Source organism: Mustela putorius, unplaced genomic scaffold (genome assembly GCF_011764305.1).
Source record: "Mustela putorius furo isolate JIRA1106 unplaced genomic scaffold, ASM1176430v1.1 tig00003846_pilon_pilon_pilon, whole genome shotgun sequence".
Lineage (NCBI taxonomy): Eukaryota > Metazoa > Chordata > Mammalia > Carnivora > Mustelidae > Mustela > Mustela putorius.
In genome coordinates this window covers 11,236,294-11,261,257 of record NW_025421999.1, presented here as the reverse complement: position 1 = coordinate 11,261,257, position 24,964 = coordinate 11,236,294, and the positions used below count along the sequence as shown (strand labels likewise).

General features: G+C 36.1%; 1 protein-coding gene across 6 annotated transcripts; it reads right to left on the bottom strand.

Annotated features, from left to right (window-relative positions):
* Positions 1–402: 402 nt before the first annotated feature.
* On the bottom strand, positions 403–24,733 carry ZFAND1 (zinc finger AN1-type containing 1). Of its 6 annotated transcripts, none has more exons than XM_004774213.2 (9): positions 24,625–24,715; positions 16,766–16,808; positions 15,156–15,195; positions 14,477–14,549; positions 13,180–13,307; positions 13,001–13,092; positions 12,113–12,234; positions 1,733–1,888; positions 403–1,625 (listed from the first exon to the last, which is right to left on the bottom strand). In XM_004774213.2, the coding sequence occupies exons 2-9, from the start codon at positions 16,785–16,787 to the stop codon at positions 1,455–1,457; spliced, it is 804 nt and encodes a 267-aa protein (XP_004774270.1). In that variant the 5' UTR covers positions 16,788–16,808; positions 24,625–24,715; the 3' UTR covers positions 403–1,454. The 6 variants fall into 6 exon arrangements, with proteins under 6 accessions (XP_004774270.1, XP_004774268.1, XP_004774269.1 ...); XM_004774211.2 differs by having other exon boundaries at positions 24,595–24,684; XM_004774212.3 differs by lacking the exon at positions 14,477–14,549 and having other exon boundaries at positions 24,625–24,733.
* Positions 24,734–24,964: the final 231 nt, after the last annotated feature.

The following is a 24,964-nucleotide window of genomic DNA, read 5'->3' as shown; positions in this document are numbered from 1 at the left end:
CCCATTGCTGTTTTTTCTGGTATATTTAACTTTAATTCAATTCATGAGGCATGTGTTGGTCACCTATTACATGTAAGTAATTATGACAGATGCTAAGGTCTGTATTAAAACTTTCTGGTCTCTGGGAATGTATTTAAGGATTATTTCTACTTCTGGTCTTGTAGTTTCTAATAAAATAACCACTGGAACATCTATATTTACTCTCTATCTACTCATTCGGCATTTGCTACACAGCTTTTTTATAAGTATGCATACAACTCATCATTATATCCACCGTGGCAATTACAATCAAATTCTTATATTTGGTACATACTCCAATAATCACCTTAATAAATGAACAAGTAGCTGACATAAATCAGAAGTTATCTCCATTCCTTTCATGAAAATACAAAGACATGAACATTCTGAGTTTAATTCCTTTATTTAATTATATGTAAAGCTACTTTGTGTCCATGACAATTAAAACACAAAAGGGACAAAGCCTTTACCAAAAAGAACAAAAAAGGGAAAAGAAGAAATCATTTCTATTTCTTCTATATGGTAGTACTTTGTTGAGTACCGATGGAAGAGATAGATCAGTCAGAAGCATTCATTTTAATGTGTTGGTAAAATATAATTCCTTTTGGTATGTATTTTGCTTTGATATATATAAAGATACTGAAATGAAGTTGTGCTACCTCATCTTACTCTCATTTTTGTGCTACCTCATCTTACTCTCATTTGTAATACATTTACACAAACAAAAAAGGTAAATCCTACTGGAGGAGGACCTTTATAAGAGAGATATGCCCCAATGCAGTACAGAGAACACCAAGAAAATCATTTCTTCTTCCTACCCTGAGATTCCTCATCTAATAACTTAGAAGAATGAATAAGATGGTCTCCAAGTTTCTATGATTCATGTATACACATCAATTTATACATCTGGATATATAGTTAAGGCTTTATATACCGTGGCTTCATAATACAAGGTTTGGCAAGGTTACTTGCTTAAAGCAAAAGTGATACATGTATTTTTTCTTTCTTTCTCTCTCTCTCTCTTTCTCTTTTTTGGATACATGTATTTTCTAAAAACCATCTCTTTCTTCCTCTGCCTTAAAAGTAGCAATGTCCCAAACATGAGTCAGCTTAGATCCGAGAGTAAAGAGGACACGCAGCAGCGCCACAATAGCTGACGTTAACTAAATGAAATACACCTTTTTGTTGTTACTAAGCACAACCTAATAAAAGCTAAAGATAAGAATTTACTAATAACTGAATGTCTGCTCATAGTTAAACTTTAACACAAAAATTCCAATTTAATTTAACAGAAAACTGATAATGTAAATTATGACACAATGGAAATAAGTTAAAAAGCAACTTTTAAAAATAAAATATATGTATATAGTATTTGTAGTAAAAGAAATTGACTTAACATAAAATTTTCTTCATTTCTGGCTTGAATCCTTACATGACTATTCCAGATAAGAATCAACATTTTTTAAAAACTGTTCTTCATCATTAAGATATTCCAAGATAATATTTCCACCATTATATAAAGGACAATCTTCCTTAGCAATCCAGGTTTCCAAAGTATGGTCCAAGGGTAAGGCTTCTCCTGAAGTAATGTGACATAACCTTAATTTCTGTTAAGGGAAAAAAATTAAAGGAAATAAATCATGCTGTAATAAACAAACATGCTGGTATCCAGGTATCCTAAAGCTTTTAAAGAAAAATTATAACCAGTTGTTACCTTAGCTGTTAATTTGTTATTATCATTTTTAAGACTGGTTAAAGAAGCTGCAAAGTCTATGACCTTTCCAATGCTCCATCGGTGGCAAAAGAACATTGGTTTGCTCTTCTCTTTGCTCCCCTTAGGTAAGAAAACGTGAAAGTAAACTCTTTCTTTCTGTAAAAATAAAAAGTTAAAATACAGATTACACACACACATACACACACACTCTCACATATATAAATAGAGAGCATCTGCTTTTGTTCGGTGAACTGTCTTCCTCTCTTCTTATAGTTAGATGATTACCCTCTAATGATGTATCTTTTAGTGGGAATATCAGTCACAGTACCCAAGAACCCACCTAAAATGCATATGCATAGGAACTAAGGCCCTAGGCTAGGGTGGTCTGTGCAAAGACAAGATGTGACATAAAATTAGGTCAATCAAGGTCTTTTCCTGGGATTTTATATTCAAAAACTAGGAGAAGGGAGGGGAATTTTTTTTTTTTTTTTTTTTTTTTTAAGGAGTTTAGTTTTTTTGGGACACCTGGGTGGCTCAGTCGGTTAAGCATCTGCATTCAGCTCAGGTCATGATCCCAGGGCCCAGGATCGAGTCCCATATTGGGCTCTTTGCTTAGCAGGGAGTCTGTTTCTCCCTCTCCCTGCTGCTCCCCTTGCTTGCACTGTCAGATAAATAAAATCTTAAAAAAAAAAAAAGAGCATAAATACAAAAGGAAAAATTTTAAAGCTATAGCCTCACCCAAAAAAGGGAAAGAAATAAAAGAAAAAAGAAAAAGACAAGCATCTGTGAGGATCAGAAATGAAACAAACACACACAAGTGATAGGTAGGCAGGCTGAGCCATAAACTTTCAAAGCTCCAGAAGAGAAAGCAGTAGTCAAAAGTTCAGCTGTGGGTTAGTGGGAAACAACAGTGGCACATGGGGATGAAGTACCTGGATGGGGCTCACTGCCTGGAAGCAGAGGCTAGCACTGAGTTTGTGCTCCAGGAAAGGACGCTGAAGAACGTGCTGCTGAATGCTAACTTAAGATACTGCTTATAAAACATAGTATTTAGAAAGGCAACGAAGCACAGAGAGAACCTCCTGACAGTGAACAAAGCCAAGGTCTTCCAACTGAGTAAATGGATCCATAATAACCTGAAAAGCTCTGCAGAGCAAAAGCACAATCTGAGTAGACTGGCTAGTGGAAGAAAGTGCAAAATTGCTAAAGAGGGAGAGGTGAGTGACCACAGTGAGCAATACAGCGGGAATACCTCCTACTTAAGACAGACATGTGGAATCTATAAATAGAAATTCAAAACAAAGGTTAACTTACCATAGGCAGATGAACTAAACGAACTTGAAAACGATACTTTTATGGATATATCCATAAAAAAGGGACCAAAAAGGATGAATCAAAAATAGGCAGAAATGAAACAAGGCAAGTTATGAAGATCCAATGAGAAATATAAAAATTTTAAAATATAGTTTCCGAAATAAACTCAAACAAGAGAAATTTCAATAATATTCAATGAAAAGGTTTAACTGATTGGAAGATGTAATTGAGAAAGTCCTCTAGAATGTAGCACAAATAGGCATAAAGATAGAAATTATAAATCCAAAAATATGTCTAACAAAAGTTAAGAGAAGGAAGCATTATTCAGAGGTAATGACTATAATTTTCCAAAAGTAAAAAAAATAAGTCAAATTAAAAATGTACCTCCAGGGCCAACTTGAGCAATCAAAACAAATTCATATGTAGAAACACTGCACTAAAATTAGAAAATATCATAAACTCCTAACTACCAAAAAGAGACTGATTACCCATAAAGCAACAAGATTGATAGATGCTTCCTCAATAATAAACAGTGACCAATGAATAGTGTATTAAGAGAGTTGAGAGAATCTAATGGACAATCCAGCTCAAGTGAGGGCAAAATAAGAGCTTTTTCAGAAGACCTGAAGTTTACCAGTGAAGACTCTTAAGGAATGAACTCTAGTACTTACTCAAAATAAAAGTGAGTCCTAAGGAAAGGAGAAATTCAAAAAATATGTTGGTAAATTTTAATAGCTACTGATTTAAAAAGAATCGTGTGTGAACAAAGATGAAGGGATGAGACACACTCAACTGGATGTGAAAGCATGTCAAACTCCTTGTCTTATTCAAGAGGATACAATACTAAGTAACTTTAGATTCTGAGAGAAAATTTGGTAATTATATATTTTTAAAAAATTAAAAATGTAAGCACATGCCTAATATCATGTTATGAAACATTACAGTGGAGATTCTAGAAAATATAGTACAGAAGATGAATTAAGCAGTATAATTACTAAAAAATTAAAATTGAAAAATCCTTATTTGTTAGTGGGGTGTGATTGTTTACCTAGGAAATGAAGGCAAAGAAGAAAAAAATCACAGTTTGGTGATGTGACTGAGTAAGATGAACAGGAAGCACCTTTTTTTCTCTATATTGGCAGTAAGTACCTGGGTATAGAGGTAGATGGAAATATTCTGTTCACAACAGAAACAAAACCCATGAGATAATTAGGGATGAAAATAAGGAATAAGATTTAAATGAAGAAAAACAAAATGTTACAGAAGACAAAGCAGGAGCTAAATAAATGAAAAGACATATAGGATTCTTAGACAACATTACATATCCTACAATGCAAATCCAAAGTGAATCCCTCAGAACAATTTCAGTCCAAACTAGCTGGGAGAGTGAATTTTACTTTACCTAACTTACAGAAATCACTAGACAATGTATTTAGGACCTTTTACTCAGTTGCTTACACCGAGTGAGTAGGAAGGAAGCCAGAATCTCCACTACAAAGAGGAAGAGTTCAAGAGGGTAAATCCTCCTGAGAATACCAAAGGGGTCTTCTTATAAATGGCCAAACCTTTACATCCTATTGACGCTATTATTCACAGCTTATATTCTTGTGGGAAATGGGGGGCAAGGGAAGCCACATATCTAAGACTATGCTGTGTTCTCTCTTGCTATTTATAATGATTTCTTTCAGTTTCTCCATTTCTCCTTCAAAGAGCCTAAAATCTTTAAAGTTACCTACTGGAGTCTGCCACTCAAAACCTTGTTCCATCAAGACAACCATGAAAATCCCAAGAGGTTTTTTTGTTTTGTTTTTACTATAGTTGACATACAACATTACATTAGTCTAGGTGTATAGCATAGTGATTTGACAAGTTTATACATCATGCTATGTGCACCACACAGCTACCATCTGTCCCCATACAATGCTATTACAATATCATTGAATATATTCCAACGCTGTGCCTTTTATTCCCATGACCTATTCATTCCATATAACTGGGAGCCTGTATCTCCCACTCCCATTCACCCATTTGACCAACCCCCCCACCCATAAAGTTTAATTTGAATATAATAAGGATGAATAATATGGGTGAATAAAAAATAAAACTGCTAAGAAAAAATACAATGGGACTTACATTTTATATTAGGACATTCTATAAAGCTATTGCATCATATCAAGTCGGTACTGATATGAGTAAAAAATGAGTGGAATAGGAAATCCAACAATAGACCCAGTAAAAATAAATCTTAAACTTTTTATGAATTGAAATACCAAATAGCACCTTCAATAGGAGAAATGATTTAATAATTGGTGATGACAAAATTAGCTAAAAAACTGGAAGAAAATAAAATTGGGTCCTTAGCTCGTAGTTTATGCTAAAAACAAATTCTGTATGGATTAAAGACAAATGCAAGATGCAAAAAAATAAAGAAAACCAAAGCAGAAAAAAAGACAAATCTTAGAAAAAAATAACCACTGATAATGTCAATGCAATACATAAGCAAAATCAAAGTATTAGATTTTGAAAAAAATAATTTCCAAAGAAAACTGGTTATAGATAAAAAATGTTTACCATCTTTTATGCTCCAATAATTTCCATAAGTTGACCAAACAACATAAAAGGATATGAGTATGGGTTAATAGGCAACCAAAGAGAAAAATGATCAAAGGATATGTATAGGTGACTAAAAGAGCAGTTATACATGGCCAACAAACATATTAAAAGATGCTCAAACTGAACAGTAATCAGGACCTGCAAACTAAAGCAATTAGAAATATCTTTTTATAGCCATTAGACTGGAAAACATTAAAAAGGATAACAGCTACTTGCAAACCAGGGGAGGAGGAAAGGGTACTTTCATGTCTGGCCCCAAGAGGCAGTATATTAAACTGGGTAGGGGGGCAGCCTCATCCTGAGGGATCTTAGACAACTTCAGATTATTCATCTGTGAAATGAGGACACAGAATACAGAATATTCCAGTATTTCCAGTTATGGAATGTACCAGCAAATGTGTATGTATTAAGAGAGAAAAAATTTAAAGCCACAAAATAATGCTCGGCATGGTGTAATCAGTCAATAAAAGCTGACTTAATAACTGCTGCTAGTAGAAATATAAATTCTAAAGAATTTAGAAATAAAGAAATGTAAATTTCTTTATAAAGCAGTTTGGCAACACCTACAAAGATTTAAAATACACATACCCATGGGGCGCCTGGGTGGCTCAGTGGGTTAAAGCCTTTGCCTTCGGCTCAGGTCATGATCCTAGGGTCCTGGGATCGAGCCCCGCATCAGGCTCTCTGCTCAGCAGGGAGCCTGCTTTCTCCTCTCTCTCTCTGCCTGCCTCTCTGCCTACTTGTGATCTCTGTCTGTCAAATAAATAAATAAAATATTTTAAAAATAATAAAAAAAATAAAATACACATACCCTTTGACCAAGCAAATATTCCTTGGAATTTAGCTCACAGAAATAAGAAACCAGATTGAGACTATTCAGCACAGTAGCCAAAACTAGAAACAAACTGAATGTTCATCAAGAGAAAAATGGCAAACAAAACAAAACAAAACACCTGTATATCCAAACTGGAGTATTTACCTAGTTTTTTAAAGAATGATTTAAAGCCACACCAGCTCCCTTAAGAGAATTTCTGCTGGGCATGAATGAAAAGGATATATAGAGATAATGATATATAGCCCACCTAAACCTGCCTTATTTTTATTTATAGCCATAATCACTATTTGACATGGTATCATATATAATATTTAATAGCCATTCTCACCTCTTGGAATATAAACTCCATGTTGGCAAGGACTTTTATTTACTCTTGTATCCCCAGGGCCTAATATATAGTGATTAAAAAGAAAAAAGTAGGGGTGCCTAGGTGGCTCAGTGGGTTAAAGCCTCTGCCTTCGGCTCAGGTCATGGTCCCGGGGTCCTGGGATCGAGCCCCGCATCCGCCTCTCTGCTCTGTGGAGAGCCTGCTTCCTCCTCTCTCTCTGCCTGCCTCTCTGCCTACTTGTGATCTCTCTCTGTCAAATGAATAAATAAAATGTTAAAAAAAAAAAAAAAGAAAAAAGTAGTGACTAAATGAAATGATGCCATTTTTATAAAATAATGAAATAATAACCAAAAGATACTTTGTGTTTGCATACATATACAAGTAAACATTTCCATTTATGTAAAATTATATGTATACACACATACAGATGGGTGTGTGTGTATACATATGTATACGTGTGTATGTGTATATATATGTATGTATATATATATATATTATATGTAAGTACGTGTGTCTAAACACAAACACACATTAATGCAAGGGGAAAAGTTACAGCTACAGACCTGTGGCATTCCCCACGTTAAGCTATCACCTGTGTTAAGAACATGGTTTCTGAAGCCAGCCCACCTGGTTTCAACTGGTAGTTCTCCACTTAGTAGCTATGCTACTAGCGAATTCCTTAACCTTTGTGTGCCTGAATTTTCTTACCTTTTAGGCAGAAATAATAGTGCCTATATCAGAAGCTCCTTGCAATGATTAAATGTGTTAGGAGAGGGCCTGGAACAAAGTAAGTGCTATACAAATTTTTACTATTATGTTTCAGTAATGAAACAACTGCAAAGTAATCTGAACAATGTATTATTGGATACCTTAGGGCAGCCCTTGTCAACCTTGTCACTACTGACATTTTGGATCAGAAAACTCTTTACTATGGCCACTGTCCTATGCATTATAGGTGGTTTTACAGCATCTCAGGCCTATACCCACTAGATACCACAGGATCCCCATGTCCAGTTGTGACAAGCAACTCTAGGGGACAAAAATCACCCTCAACTGAGAACCATTGCCTTAATGGGAAGAACATGGGCTGAGGATGGTGTGTTGGTTTTTCCCTTTATACATCTTTTAAAGGTTACACTTGTAAAAGCATGTACTACATTTGTAATTTTAAAACCATCAAATCAAGATTTCAAAAAAAAGGGGAAATATTAAGAAATAATCACCCAACAATGACTATAATCAATGGTTTTAAACCAGCAGAATAAAAGGGAATATAGAAAATGTAATCAATATAAAAGACATGAGGAGAGAGAAAATAAAGAGAAAGGTTGATTAGCAAAAAGCATAAGATGGAAGAAATGGGTTCAAATGTATCAGTGATCACAATATAAATGGATTCAACTCACCTATAAAAGATACTATCAAACTGGATTAAAGAAAACAAAGTCCAGCTATATACTGCTTACAAGAGACACCCTAAAACAAAACAGAAAAGTTAAATATAAAGGGATTTTAAAAAGATGTAATAGTTAAGTAGTCACTTAAAGCGTGAAACAGTATTATCATTCAAAATAAGATTTAAGGCAAAATTCATAAAGATATAAGAAATGCATGTACCTGATAATAAATATGTATAGAAAAACCGTTAGAATTACAAGAAAGAAATCCGACAAAACCAGTTATAGTGGGAGATGTTAGCACTCTCAGTCTCGGACTGATAGATCAAGCAGACCGAAAATTAGTATGCACATACACATACAGACATGCATATGAATACACACAAATGGGTGAGGGGTGGTGGCAGGAGAAAGACTGCAAATGACTGAGCAAAAAGGGCAAGATGTAAATAATTGGTACCCTCGGATAAAGAGTATGGAAAAATTCTCTGTACTCCTCTTGTAACTTTTCTCTGTTTAAACTATCAAGTTAACAAAAAACCCCACAACCAAACAAGTATGCTGAAAATAAATTCACTGCAAGAAGATGGAAAAAGATCAGAAAATCTAAGCAAAGTAAATAAAAGGAAATATAAAAGCAGAATTCAGTGACACAGAAAGGAAAAAAAAAAAGGCAAAACAAAACAGTAAAGAGGGCACTAAAACCAAAATATGGTTCTCTAAAACAACTAAAACATAAATTAAGACACACATATACAAACCTCTAGCAAGATTGTTCAAGGGGCAAACAAAGTATCAGTAAAAAATATTAACATTGAAATGGAACGATTACTAAAGACACAAGAGAGATTTTGGAACATAAGAAAATAATGAACAACTCTATAACAATAAACTGGAAAATCTACACCAAACAGGAAGTTTTAAGACAAATTAATGTTTACTATAATTTGGGGTGGCTCAGTTGCTTAAGTGTCCTGACTCTTGATTTCAGCTCAGGTCATGATCTCAAGGTCCTGACACTGAGCCCAAACACTGGCTCTGCACTCAGTGAGGAGTCAGCTTGAGATTCTCTCTCTCCCTTTCCATCAGCCCCTCCCCCTAGTCCATACTCAGGTACTCCAATTCTAATATATAAAAATCCTTTAAAAAAAATTTACCAAAATTTCAAAGAAAGGACTACTCAAATAAACCACAAACCATTTAAAACATCGAAATAGTATTCAAAATTCTCCCCTCAAAAAAGGCAACAGATTCAAAGGTTGTTAATACCCTTTAAAACAACCCTTCAGGAACAAATAATCCCCACTCACTCACTCAAGATTTCAAAGAATAAAAAAGAAAGCTACTCAATTTTATGTGTATAATATAGGTACTAATATCAAACACCAAATAATAGCTAATCATTTAGTGCATTTTAGAAGAATTACATACCAGAGTCAAGCAGTTTATTCTGGAATATATGGATGATTCAACAAAAATACTGATTAATATAACTTAAAACATTTGTAAGGTAAGAAAAGACACCCACTTATCCTATTGGATGTAGAAAAAACTTACAGTAAGTGTTCAAACCTATTCATGATATAAATTCCTTGCAAACTAGGAATAGAAAGAAGTATTGATAACCTGATAAAGGCTACTACCAAAAATTTATAACAAACACAGCGTTTAATGATGAAACGTTAAAGTCATTTGCATTAAAGTCAGAAAAATGATGAAGATGCCTACTCTCATGTACATTATTTCAAGACTTCTGGAGATCTCAGCTAATGCACTAAGAAAAATAAGGAGAAGAAGAAAAGAAAATTTGGGGGGAAAAAAAGAAACCTAAGAAACTGTCATTCACAGAAGATATGGCTACACAGGAAACACCCCAGAAAATCTACAAGCTATGGGAACTATTAGAAAGGTTATTTGCTAGACAGAAAGACAACATACAACAATGAGCAATAACCATTAGGAAAATGTAATTTTTTAAAAAAGATGCTGTCACTTAAAATGGCAACAAAAATGATGAGGAACCTAAGATATATAAATATGTGTAAACATTATAAAATGTTAAAGACATTAAAAAAAAGACCTAAAGAAAAATTGGAAATCATTAGATGTGAATGAGAAGAATCAAAACTCTAAAAGATGGCAACTGCTGCTAATCTAAAATTTAAGAATTCCTCTCAAAATTGCAATTTCAAAGAACAGGACAAAGTGATCCTAAAATATTTACAAATGAATAAAGTGCCAAGAACAGATGTGGTTGGAAGCAAAGAAGCAAAGAATAAGGTGGAATGACCTGTCCTACTTATTAGAAAACTATGATAATAAAGACAGTTTGCTTTTTTTTTTTTTAAGATTTTATTTATTTATTTGACAGACAGAAATGACAAGTAGGCAGAGGCAGGCAGAGAGAGAGGAGGAAGCAGGATCCCTGCTGAGCAGAGAGCCCGATGTGGGGCTCGATCCCAGGGCTCTGGGATCATGACCTGAGCCGAAGGCAGAGGCTTTAACCCACTGAGCCACCCAGGTGCCCCGACAGTTTGCTCTTAATGCAAAGACAGACAAACAGACCAAAGGAACTGAACTGAGATCCATAAATTAATCCTAAATGTATAGAACAAATGTATAGAACCCTACAGGGGGGAAAAAATCTACTTCCCTTACAACTAAGTTCCAAATGGAACAAAGAGTTGATAATTTTTTTTTTTAACTTTTAAAGGATGATATAAGAAAAGAACTTATTTCAAAAAGTACAAATCTTAAGGAAATTAAATCTGAGTACATTAAAATTCTAAAGTCTGAACCACTAAAGAGTCAAAAACAAAGTGAAAACAAGCCGTAGACTGAAAAGATACGTGAAACTTGTTTAGTCAAGAAAGCATTGGAACTCAGAATATATAAAAAATCCTATAACCTTTTTTTAAAGTGTGGGGGGAAAATATCCAACAGAAAAAATGTGCAAAGGACATGAATTGTTCCGACATAAAATGGCCAATAAATCAATGCAAAGTAACTGAACCTTATTAGTCACAAAGAAATTCAACTTTAAACTTCAGTAAGATAGAAACAAGAAACACTGAAAACCCTCAGATACTATAGGAAGGAGATAATCTGTACAACCACTGACAACACAAAGTTGATACTATCTAGTAAAATGGAAGATGAGGAAACCCCATGACCCAGCTTTTCTATTTCTAAATATATTCCTTAAAGTAGCATTTTTCAATATGATTGATGGTCTCCATCCTTTAAGGGTTATAAAATCAACAATCTTTAAAATGAAACAGAACAAAAACCAGCCAAGTATGTAACACCTAAGGCTAGTATACAACAGAACTAGGTATTACTTACTGAAACTGTGTTAAGGTACATATTTACATATGTATGCATGTATGGACAATGTACTGGGATATTATATAAAATATAATTGATACTATGGAGTCTTAAAGGGACCACCCTAGAAAAATGTTCCCACACATACACAAGGATGTTCACTACTAGAAAAGTTTATAATAGCAAGAAAATTAGAAAAAAATCTGAATCTGTTCATTAGGAAAATGGATAAATTGTGGTATATTCACACTATAAGTTAAGTCACACTATGGAATAATGTGCACCATCAAAATGGTATCAAAATAAATGAACTAGACTAAATGTATCCACATAGGTAAGTGTTAAAAACATGATGCCAAGTGAAAAAAAAAAAAGGTTGAAAAAGAATACAGATGGTTCACTGACACTTTGTAAAGTGGAAAAAACTCAAAAGTATATACCATATAATACTAGTAACAATACATATCAGGTTCAGATTAGCTGTTACTTGATGGGTGGGAAGAGTAAAAAGGGAGCTTCAGCCATATTTGGAACATTTCTGTTTTTCAAAAATCTCTGAGACCCACCTGTGGCAATGACTTATCTCCAACAGCATGCATTTTTAATTTCATCAATGCTACCTTTGCAGCTGTTTCACTATTTTTTGCACCTTTCCGTCGTTTACTTGCTATCTCTCCGGTCTTAGAATCTAAGAAATAAGTATAAGCATACAGGCACATAAAATTTTTACATTACATTTTCCAGAGTTCTACCAATTACTATTTATTAGTTATGGCCTTGAAATGTACACAAATTACATACAATGGACCTATATAGAGACCACAATCTTTTTGTTGGTATTATATTTACATGACCATTAAAAAAAATATAGTGAGGTTGACCTAAGCAATCCCCATATCAAAAACTCACTGTTACGTGCTTTTTTCCAATGTAAGTCCATTTAATCCAAAACAACCCCTAACAACTCTGCAAATAACTTTGAGATTTGGCTATAGAAGATCTTAAATGAAGATACGATTCTAATACAGAATGAAAATTCTGAACATATTGCCAGAGAGACTGGTTAAGTCACAGACACATTCTTCCTGGTGCTTCAGATTATCAGCAGCATTCATAGGATAGCTGGTAAGACTTAAGATTCATATTTAAAGAACGGAAACCATTACATTGGCCTTATGAATACCATGTCTAGCCATGATAGTTAACCAGCTGATCTAAGTGGCCCAGTAAAAGAGAACATCTGGTAGGGCACATCCATAGAACTCCCAGTTTTTCACTGGTCACATAGCCCTTGTGAGAAAATGTCACAAAAATGTCATCAAAATCTCCACCAAGTTACAAACATTGAGGCCATAAAAACACCTTCCATAATGTGCCTGCTGATCAAAGAAGCAATACTCGGTAACAAATACACAGCAGTAAGGAACAACAAAACAAGCTTTCTAGATACTTGCCAATAATATCTTTAACAAGTTTCTGAGTGGCAGCCATACGAGGCTTAGGAATTTCCAGTTTTTCACATTCATGATCCGACTGATGACGGTGCCTATGAGCAACAGAAGAGTGACACTAGTTCATAAATTTGCATACAACTTAAACAGATATACAGAATTTGAATGATCTCAGTGATCACCTCAGGCAAAAATTCTTCTCACAATAAGGACATTTAACTGGCACAAGCTCTCTTTCAGCACAGTCCTTGAATGAGCATGGGTAAGATGTAGGCTTATCTGACTTCAATTTCTCATTGATTACAGTCACCTGAAAAATGTACAAAGAGGAAAATGGCATTATATATTTCACATTTAAAGCAAATCAACATCTATTTTAGAAGGCAACATTCTTATAGGTTTCGCTTAAACTTGTCAGAACAACTTATGTTCTCTCACATAACAGATTATAATAAGGTATGAGAAAGGATTACTCTGCTGACTGTTTTACATTTTCATAACTTTCTTACTATGGTATATTTATCTTCTAAGTCAAGTTAAAATGACTGTTCAGTTACTCTTCGTAATTTTAGTCTTCTACTCTGTATCAGTCCTAACTAAGATGCCCCCATAATAATATGTTTAGGTGATCATTTCATCAACCCTCAAGTGGCAAGTCATAACTACTTTCTATGCTGATTTTAGGAAGTTAAATATATATTATATATATGTATGAGAAAACTTAAAAGTATGTTTATCCATGATACAGAAGGTTAAAGATGGTTTTTACAATGATACATTCTCTATTTTGCTACATGCTCTATTCTGCATTTTTTATTATATTACCAGCAAATATTGAGGAAGAAGAGATTTTACAAGATTTATAAAAAAAAAAAAAAATCCAGGTCAGGCTAGTTTGAGTTTTAAGTAACTAGGTTTTTAGAGTTGAATGAATTTAGTGAAATAATCTCTTAAAATTACAACCAAAGGGCATTCCTCTATATAAATCGTAGTTGTATCTTACTGGAATTGATTATTTTTCCAAATTTGATCTAATGGTAAAATTATTTTCATTTCATTATTTAAGGAGATCTTAATTGACATTCTATGAGAGACATTCACAGAAGTCAAGTGATATCGTAAGAAAAAGGAAAGCACAGAGAAGATTAACAAGCTGAAGAAACATCAATATGTTTACTATATGACTACTTTCCTCCAATTAACTTGCACAGTATCAAAATGTTAATTTTTATTTTCCTAACATAAATCACCTAACCCTCAAAGGACCAGATTTGGACTGAAGCTCATTTAACTTTCTATAATTGAGAAAACAGATATAAAAGTCCTTAGTAAAGTGCTTGGTAAATGTTGGGCAGGAATAAAATATCAACTGAAGAATGTAATGCACAAGGCTTTCTGCCAAATCAACTCACTTCAGTTTAACTTCCTTCCTTTCTCTGACAAAAGGAGATGAAGCAACTTATAAATTTGAGAAATTACCTTTGGTAATGGTGGGCTCAGCTTTCTCTTCTTCCCTGTTGGAATTGAACTGCTCTCTAGGAGGAGGCCTAACCTGGTGAAGCATAGCTGTGACTAGTAGGAAAATATGCCTAGTTCTGGATTTCCTTTGCAGCCTACACTACTCCACACTAAGCTTCATCATTCAGTTTATCCTCTGTGAGTAGTAGCAGTGATTTTTTGGCTTCTATCTAACTGCTCTTATTAATCTTTCAATTAGATCAGAACCGGAGTGAGGATTTTATTGGACTAAAGTTTTGTTCCTGGTGATCTAAGGCTAATTGAGTCAGAACAATTTGTAAATACCAAATCCTAACACTAGGAAATAAAGACAATGAACAAACGCTGGAGGAAAGCTTAAAGGAATATATGATGAAAATGTTAACTCCATTGTAGATTTATAAATATAGAGCCTAAAGCTGTAAGTGGGCTACCTAAACCTAATCACAATGTTTAAGATTGATAACAATTTATAAATACCAAGGAAACCAATTTATCTTTAAAACAAACTGAGAAAAATAACATAAAATGAACTAAGAGCCTCTTTACATAACTGGTTTAGTATGCCAAATTTTAATCTGTGGTACCTTGACTGGTTTTAAACTCAAATTCTGAATGAAAGTACATAAATACAAGCATTTTGTTAGAACTAGTAACATACCTCAGGACAGCTGTGTGACTCCCTGCTTCTGTGTTCAAGGCTTAAATAATTAAAAAAAAATTTTTTTTAATTCAATCAAGTAATGTGCTTAAAGATAACTGTAGTAATAAGATAGTATCCTTAAGAATACTCACACTACATTAAATGGTTAATGGTTAGTATCATTAAGAATACCCACAATACATTAACTCTGCATATAAGAATAAACTGAAATGGCAGACAAATTAAAGACAGAGCATCTAGGGGCACCTGAGTGGCTCAGTGGGTTAAGCCTCTGCCTTCAGCTCAGGTCATGATCTTAGGGTCCTGGGATTGAGCCCTGCATTGGGCTCTCTGCTCAGCGGGAAGCCTGCTTCCTCCTCTCTCTCTGCCTGCCTCTCTGCCTACTTGTGATCTTTCTATCAAAGAAATAAATAAAATCTTAAAAAAAAAAAAAGAAAAAAGAGCATCTCTAGTCTCAAAAGTTTCAAAATCCAACTGTTCAACTTCAATATGAATAAAGCAATTCATCACTCTAAACTGCCTCTCAAAGCTTCAAGGTATGTGCAAATACAAAGAGTCTTTTAATTCCTTTTATTTGTCAAAGATCATCAAGAATAAATTGTCAAAGAAATGCTCTACTTCTGAAAAATATGCCTTACTTTTATTTAATCCTAATAAATCTTTGAGTTACCTTCTGAAGATAATTAATTTTTTCCATGTTCTATTTAATAAGTTAAATGCCTAAAACATGGAAGCACCTGGGTGTTTCAGTAGGTTAAGCATCTGCCTTCGTCCCAGGTTATGATCCCAGGGGCCCTGGGATCTAGTCCTGCATGGGGCTCCCTGTTCAGTGGGGAGTCTGCTTCTCCCTCTCCTCCTTCTGCCTGTATCCCCACTCATGCTCATGTTATCTCTCAAATAAAATCTTAAAGAAGAAGAAGAAGGCCTAAAATACAAAAGTTTAATTAAAAAGAAAAGACCTTTTTCAAAATCTTTGGTTAGTTCCCAGGTTTTATCTTGCATGTGATATATGTGCAATGGACATGTGATATCCAATTTAAGAAATGTATAGGCTAGATTCTTCATTTTAATTAATGAAGTACCTGGATTGTTTTCTACCCTACTCTTTTTATTTTTTTTTTTTAGGATCTTATTTGTTAGAGAGAGACAGACAGACAGTGAGAGCACATGTGCACCAGCAGGGGGAGCAGCAGGCAGAGGGTGAAGCAGGCTCCCTCCAGAGAAAGGAGCTGGATGCAGGACTCAATCTTGGGACCCTGGGACCATGAGCTGAACCAAAGGCAGATGCTCAACCGAATGAGCCACCCAGGAGTCCCTTCTACCATATTCTTTATATTGTCGTTATGTTCTCTCCTTATGATTACAAGACCACAATATAACTTTTATGTAAACTCACACATACAAATTCATTTCTGAAAGTTTAAAGTTTACCCACATGTATGCACAAGTAATCAGAGCCTAGGATTATATTTTCTAAGTAATTACTATAATACAAAATATCAGTGGCTAAATTAAAAACTATTTTAAATCATTCTGCTTTTCAGAAATAAATCTCATATTACAAACACTAAAATTACTCCCAAATCCTGTATAAAAATTTAACTTACCAAAATACTCCTGAACAATCATCACACACAAAAGGAAGAAAATCTAAAATTGAGGGGAAAATGTTACATGCACTGGTCATTATCTGATTTTGACTTAGTTTTCTTAAACAAAAAGATCCTTAAAGTACTGAACTACCTCTATATGAGAATTCTTCTTTTTTTTTTTGAGAACTCTTCTTTTTGACCTGTATCCCAGTGTAGGAAATAGTGGTTAACTAAAAGCTATCACAACCTCAAGCACTCTGGGAATGACGGATTATCAGGAGATTAAATGTTCTTTGTAGTAGTGTGCTAAATCAGAAAAAAAAAAAAAAAAAGTACTGGGGTTTTTTGGATGCCCAGATTTATTATATGTCGTTTCTGAGTACTGTATGCTGCAAAAATCCTGCATTTGAAGTGAAAATCCTAGGTTTCGATTCTGATCCCACAGTTTACTAACCTAGCAATGCTAAGCAAAGTGTTTAATAATGAAGTTTTGGGGCAATGAGAAAATGACAGTGTAGCAGGACCTAAGCTCATCTCCTCCCACAGACACACCAATATAAAAGCTACACCTGAAAAACACCTGAAGATGTGAAACAGATCTTCCACGCTTAATGCTACAGAGGGGGGACATACTGGAAGGGTAGGAGGAGTGGAGACACAGTTCGGATCCAAACCTGTGGTAAGACTAGACATAAATAGGGACACAAGCACAGAGAAGCTAGAGGATCAGAGCCCATACTAAGCACCCCAGCTATTGGAAACCTGCACTGGGAAGAGAAGTCCTCATAATATCAGGCTTTGAAAACCAGTGAGGCTAAACTTCACAAGCTTTTAAAATCAGCGGGGGTCACCTCCAGGTATTTAAAAAATCTCTTAGAGCTAGAAGCAATAGTAAACAGAGTCCTCACACTTAAAAAGCTAGAATAAGTAACTGCTGGCAACTAGCACAGAAATAGCAGTTTGAAAAATACCTGGGTATTCATGAAGGCAATTTATTTACTAATCTCAGAATGTGCACTAGAGGGACAAGGTCCTCAGACTTCTCCAAGAACCGAAGTGCTGGAGGGCACCATTTCTCTTTTCCTCTCCCAGGTTAGATAGCAGGGCCCTTGGAGAAACCAGCACTAACACTCTCCAACTACCTTGCTAGCAGGGTGCCTCTGTCCATGCATTCACCTGCCTTCCTACCACATCCAATCCGCTCACCTCAGCAGACTCCCTCCAAAGTGGCTCCTCTCCAGCTGTATCTCCAAGCAGTCCCAGCAGGGACCACACTCCAAAGTGACTCCTGCCCTGGGGAAGTGGGGATAACCCCACACACAGCATGCCCAAAGTTCTAACAGCTTTTAACAGGCCATAGAGGGAGAAAGCCCCACCTTCGGTTGGACCATAGAGGCTGTCTGCACACACCTACTCTGAATGCTGGCTCAGCCACTTCCAAGCCCACCAAGGCCTCTCAACAATGCAGGAACCAAACTCTGCCCAGTGTGCCCACAGGAAGCAAAGTAGGTCACTGCAGCCAACAGGGCTGAAGGCAAATGAGACTCAGCCACAACAGTAGCGCACATGCAGCCCACAGAGAAGACACCCCGGAGCACCTGGTGACCAGGTGTCATTGTACTACAAGCATCACAGGACCTCTTCAACACATGTACACTAACTTTGAAGACCAAGATACATAGCTGATCTCCCAAATACATGGAAACAGAGTTATACAATATGAGAGAAAAATATGTCCCAAATTAAAGAACAGAACAAAAAATCACATCAAAAGAGTTAAAAGAAACTGTGATAAGCAATATACCCAATAATGAAAACAAGTAACCATCACAAAGATACTCACTGGACTTGAGAAAAGAGTGGATGAAATTCAGAGAACTTCAACATAGATATAGAAAATGTAAAACAGAAGCAGAGATGAAGAATTTAATAGCTGCAATAAAAAACACACTAGAGAGAACAGATAAGGGGAGCAGTGGAACAGAACAAAAATTCAGAAGACAGGATAATGAAAAGCAAACAAGCTGAAGAGTAAAAAAGAAAAAATAATAAAAAATTAGAATAGGATAGAGGAAATCAGCATCATCAAGTATACTAACATTCACATTATGGGGATCCCAGAAAAAGAGAAAAGGTGGCAGAAAACTTATCTGAGGAAGGAAACAGACATCCATATCCAAGAAGCAAAGAGAACCTCCAACAAGATGAACCCAAGGAGGTCCATACAAGACACATAATAATTAACATGACAAAAAGTAATGAAAAAGCGATAAGTTTAGGTTCGCCTGGGGGCTCAGTCAGTTAAGCATCTGACCCTTAATTAAAGCTCAGGTCATGATCTCAGTGTTATGAGATCAAAATCTGCATTGGATTCCATGCTGGACATGGAGCCTGCTTAATGTTCTCTCTCTTTTCCTTTTGCCTCTCCTAACCCCTTCCCAAAAGGGTAATTTTAAAAGCAAGAAGAAAAACTTAAAAACAAAAACAAAAACAGGTATATACAAGGAAAACCCCATAAGGCTATTAGCTAACTTTCCAGCAGAAATTTTACAGGCCACAAGATAGTGGCATGATATATATGCAGTACTGAAAGGAAGAAACTTGCAACCAAAACCACTCTACCCAACAAAGTTATCATCCAGATAAGCAAAACTTAGAGTTCATCACCACTACATGAGCTTTACACAAAACACTAAAGAGAATTCTGAGTAGAAAGAAAAGGCCCTACTATAAGAAACTTATGAAAGGAAAATATTTCACGGTTAAGAGTAAACATATAAGGTAGTAGACAAAAATCACCTATAAAACCAGCATGGAGGTTAAAAAGCAGTAAAATGAATTGTACCTATAAAAACGAGTCCAATGATACACAAAATTATGTAAAATATGACATATACATACAATGTGAGTGGGCGAATAAACATATAATCCTTTTAGAACAGTGTTTAAGCTTAAGCAACCACATCAACTTAATATAAATTGCCATATGCATGTTACAAACCTCAAAATAGCCACAAATTAAAAACCTGTAATAGATATATACAAATAAAGAGAAAGGAATCCAAGCCTAACACTAAAGAAAGCCATCAAACCACAAGAGGGTAAGAGAAGAAAAAACAAGAGAACTACAAAAACAAGTAACAAAATGGCAATAAGTACATACCATTCAATAATTACTTTAAATGTAAGTGGAGTAAATGCTCCAATCAAAAGATACAGGGCAACCAAATGGATTAAAAAACAAGATCCATCTAGAGGCTGCCTACAAGGGACTCCCTCCAATGTGAAGGACACACATACAACTGTAAGTGAAGGGTTGGAAAAACATACATGCAAATGGAAGCCAAAATACTTACAGCACACAAAACAGACTTCAAAACAAGCATGGAAGCAAGAGACAAAGATAGATAATGATAAAAGGAACCCAACAAGAGCATATAACAAGTATCTATATACCCGACATAAGAGCATTCAAAAACATAAAGCAATTACTAACAAAGGGAGAAACTGACAGCAATACAATAGTAGTGGGGCATTTTAACGACTCACTTGCATCAATGGGTTAATCATCCAAACAGAAAATCAATATGGAAACAGTGACTTCGAATGAAACATTAGACCAGATGGACTTAATACATACACAGAATATTCCATCCCAAAACAGCAGAATACATTCAAATACATACACTCTCTAAGACAGATAAGCTATTAGGCCACACAACTAGTCTCAATAAATTTAGGAAGACTAAAATCATTATCAAGCATCTTTTTTTAACCACAAAGGTATGAAACTAGAAATTGCAAGAAAAAAATCTGGAAGGAACATAAATACTTGGAGGCTAAATAGCATGCTACCAAACAATGAGTGGGTAACCAAAAAATCAAAAAGGAAATTAGAAAAAAAATACATGGAGATAAATGAAAATGAAAACAGTGGTCTAAAATCTTATTATGGTCAAGTAACCTATTACAAAGGAGGCAAGATTAAACAATGTGAAAAAGACAGTCTCTTCAATAAATAGTGTTGGTTGGGGCGCCTGGGTGGCTCAGTGGGTTAAAGCCTCTGCCTTCAGCTCAGGTTATGATACCAGGGTCCTGGGATCGAGCCCCACATCAGCAGGGTGTCTGTTTCCTCCTCTCTCTATCTGCCTATCTCTCTGCCTACTTATGATCTCTCTGTCAAATAAATAAATAAAATCTTTTAAAAAATAAAATAAAATAAAATAAAATAAATGGTGTTGGGAAATCTAAACAACTACCTGTTAAAGAATGAAACCAAAAAAATTTCTTACACCAGGCATAAAAATAAACTGAAAATGTATTAAAGACCTACATGTGAAACCTAAAACCATGAAACTCCTAAGAGAAAATACTGGCAATAATTTCCTTCCTTGCATCAGCATTAGCAACATTTTCTAGGTAAGTCTCCTAAGGCAAAGGTAACAAAAACAAAATAAACTTGGAATTATAACAAATAAAAAAGTTTTTTGTATCAAAGGAAACCATTAACAAAAAGGCAGCCTACTGAATGGAACAAGATATTTGCAAAAGGGATTAATATCCAAAATATATAAAGAGCTTATACAACTCAAGATAAAAAAAAAAACCAAATAACCTGATTTTAAAAAATGGGCAGAGGCCCTGAATAGACCTTTCTCCAAAGAAGATATAAGAATGACCAATAGATACAGGAAAAGATGCTTAAATCACTAATGCTCAGGAAAATGCAAACCAAAGCCACAATGAGATATCACCTTATACCTGTCACAGTGGCTCTTTAAAAAAATTAGAAATAGAAATACCATCAAAAAAAAAAAAGAAATACCATATGATTCAATCATTTCACTACTGGGAATTAACCTAAAGAAAATGAAAACACTAATTCAAAAAGATACATGCACCCCTATGTTTACTACAGCATTATTGTCAATAGCCAAGATATGGAAACAACTCAAGTGTCTACTGATAGATGAGTGGATAAAGATGTGGTACATAAGGGATGCCTGGGTGGCTCAGTCGGTTAAGCCACTGCCTTCAGCTCAGGTCATGATCCCAGCGTTCTGGGATTGAGTCCTGCATCGGGCTCCTTAATTGACAGGGAGCCTGCTTCTCTCTCTGCCTCTGCCTGCCACTCTGCCTGTTTGTGTACGTGCTCTCGCTCTTTCTCTCTTTCTGACAAATAAATAAATAAATAAATAAAATCTTAAAAAAAAAAAAAAGATGTGGTACGTAAATATACTACAGAATAATACTCAGCCATAAAAAAGAATGCGACCTTGCCATTTGTGGCAAAATGCATGGACTAGAGGTTATCACTATGAAATAATACAGAACAAACATACCATATGATTTCATTTACATGTAGAACTTTAAACAGAAACAAACAAAAAACTGACTCTTAAGTACACAAAACAAACTGCTGGTTGCCAGAGAAGAGGTGGGTGGGAGAATGGGTGAAACAGACAAAGGGATTAGGAGATGCAAACTTCCAGTTATAAAATAATCAAGTCACAAATGAAAAGCATAAGGAATGTAGTCAATAATATTATAATAACATTGGATGGTAACAATGATGACTACGTTTATCATGGTAAGCGCTGAGCAGTAAATGAATTGCTAAATCTATATATTGTGTACCTGAAACTATACAGTCAAGTGAAGCTGGTATGTCCAATCGCACTTTTACAAAGTGAAAACAAAAGGTACATTTTATTTATTTATTTTTTTTTTTAAAGATTTTATTTATTTATTTGACAGAGAGAAATCACAAGTAGATGGAGAGGCAGGCAGAGAGAGAGAGGGAAGCAGGCTCTCCGCTAAGCAGAGAGCCCGATGCGGGACTCGATCCCAGGACTCTGAGATCATGACCTGAGCCGAAGGCAGCGGCTTAACCCACTGAGCCACCCAGGCGCCCCCAAAAGGTACATTTTAGAGAAGACTACAGTTGCCCCCGAAAAGGTCTCATCCTATAGGGTACCTTAACTAAAACAGAAAGAGGTCCTATAGGGACGCCTGGGTGGCTCAGTTGGTTGGACGACTGCCTTCGGCTCAGGTCATGATCCTGGAGTCCTGGGATCGAGTCCCGCATCGGGCTCCCAGCTCCATGGGGAGTCTGCTTCTCTCTCTGACCTTCTCCTCGTTCATGCTCTCTCTCACTATCTTTCTCTCAAGTAAATAAATAAAATCTTTAAAAAAAAAAAAAAAGAAAGAAAGAGGTCCTATCATAACCCAAAGGGATCCCTGGATAATTGTGCTTGTAGGACCAGGGGGTCTGAATATAGTTCTTCTACCTCAGAAGTAAGGTAAGTGAATTGACACTGTTGTTCTGAGGTATGATATTGTGTGCATGGTGCATACCAAAAAAAGTAGGCACTCATTTGTCAACAAGAAGAAAATGAAGCATATAATATTCTAACTTCTATGTCTCTTTCAAACTGGAAAAATTATACATGTTTGCTATTTTGAAACTCATGATGATGAATTAGATATTAAATGCAGAACAAAAGGACCTAGAGGGAAGAGTTAAGATCAAGGTAGGAAACTATGTTTCTATCCATACAGAAGCTAAGTGAGATTTAGGATACTCACTTAATACCCTCTAAATCCTAACCCTCTCTCCACTACTCTGAAGAGGTAAACCCTGGACTCATTTCATATATATTTATATCTTAAGAGATCCCTGAATTTGGCAGATACCACGGACTTAGTAATCAGGTATACCAGAGATAAACATAACTTACAGTCAAAACCAATTGGCTAAGCTTCTCTATGAGAGATCTCTATGAAAGGAAATACAGGTTTTCTGAATGGCTGGCCATGACAGCCAGTGGTAAAAGATACACATAAAGACTGTAAGTTAAAAGAATATAGAGGGTTGTGTGCCCTTTTCCCCCCGCTGCCCACAGCAAGTATCACTAAACCACTGTGGCATTCCCAATAAAACTGGGCTAAATCTCGGAGTCGTCTTTTCACCGGGTACCTACAACCAATAACTGAAGCTGCAATGAGAGATGAAACCTATTTGCCACCCTGTGTAGTAACTGTCAACTGTGACGGCACACATTTGAAGCAAAACCCAGATACCAAAGACTGAGCATTCTGTATCGCTCTAATGCTTTGGAAACTTCCCTGTCCAAGTGCAGGACATCTTAAAGCTTGTGCCACACTACCACTGGCTATTAGATTGGGCTCTCAGTTGACTGCAGAGAGAACATCGCTTTACTAATGCTTCAAAATGCACATTATCCTGAAAGCTTTTCTATGGAAAAGACTGTATTTTATACCCTCCTATGTAGTTCCAGCACCAAAATTGATGCTTGGTAAATGTTTGTTGAGTCAACAATATTCAATCAAAGAACTGAGTGAGCATAAAGATCATTTAGCAGAATAGTCTGAGGATGAGAATCTGCTAAAAGCTCAGGGCATTCTCAAGAGAAGCCACGAAGACAGGTGAAAAACCGACCTCGCCATCTGACAGGTAAGTAACAGATTAAAAAGTTTGGAAAGTGGCTTGCCCAAGGTTGTAGTGGCGGGATCAGCGGGGAACACAGGTCTCCCGACATCAAAAAGGAGTAGGAAGGACACAACAAGTTCTTGGCCAGGCACACTCGAAAAACAAAGGGAACGCTGCAAGGCATGTTTTCGGAAATTGCATGGTTCGCTTCTAAAAAGACCACAAGTCTCTTCCAAAGGCTCTGGAGCAAGAAAAAAATACCAATACATCTCACTGCAGACCCAAGAGAGACGAATCCACCCTGCCTCCTCAGACTTCACCCCGCCCCAGCACCTCCCCCCTCCCTCACCCGCCACCACTCTCCGTGAAGACACAGTGGGACCCAGTCTACCATGCTCGTAGCTAAGGACTGCTAGATCACCTCGCTGCCGGCAATGCTCCACCTGACAGTGCTGCCCTATGTCCAATTCCGCCATCACTGCGCCGCAAGAGGCGGGGCTACGGCGCACGCGTGGCGCCTGCTGGGAATGTGGCGGGCCTGGGGGCGGAGCCTGCCGCGGGGCTGGTGCATCCACGGGAAGGAGTCAAGCTGCTGGGCGTGCGCGGGGCTGTGAATGTATATGCGGTCCAGGAGTCTAATGAGGCTGCGCGAAGCAAAGGGAGTTGGTTTGTTTGTCCTCTTGGGCACAAGACTTCGCATCCTGTCCTTAAGGAAATATGCAGTTATTCACCTGGAAGACTGCGCATGCTGAAGTTCCCTC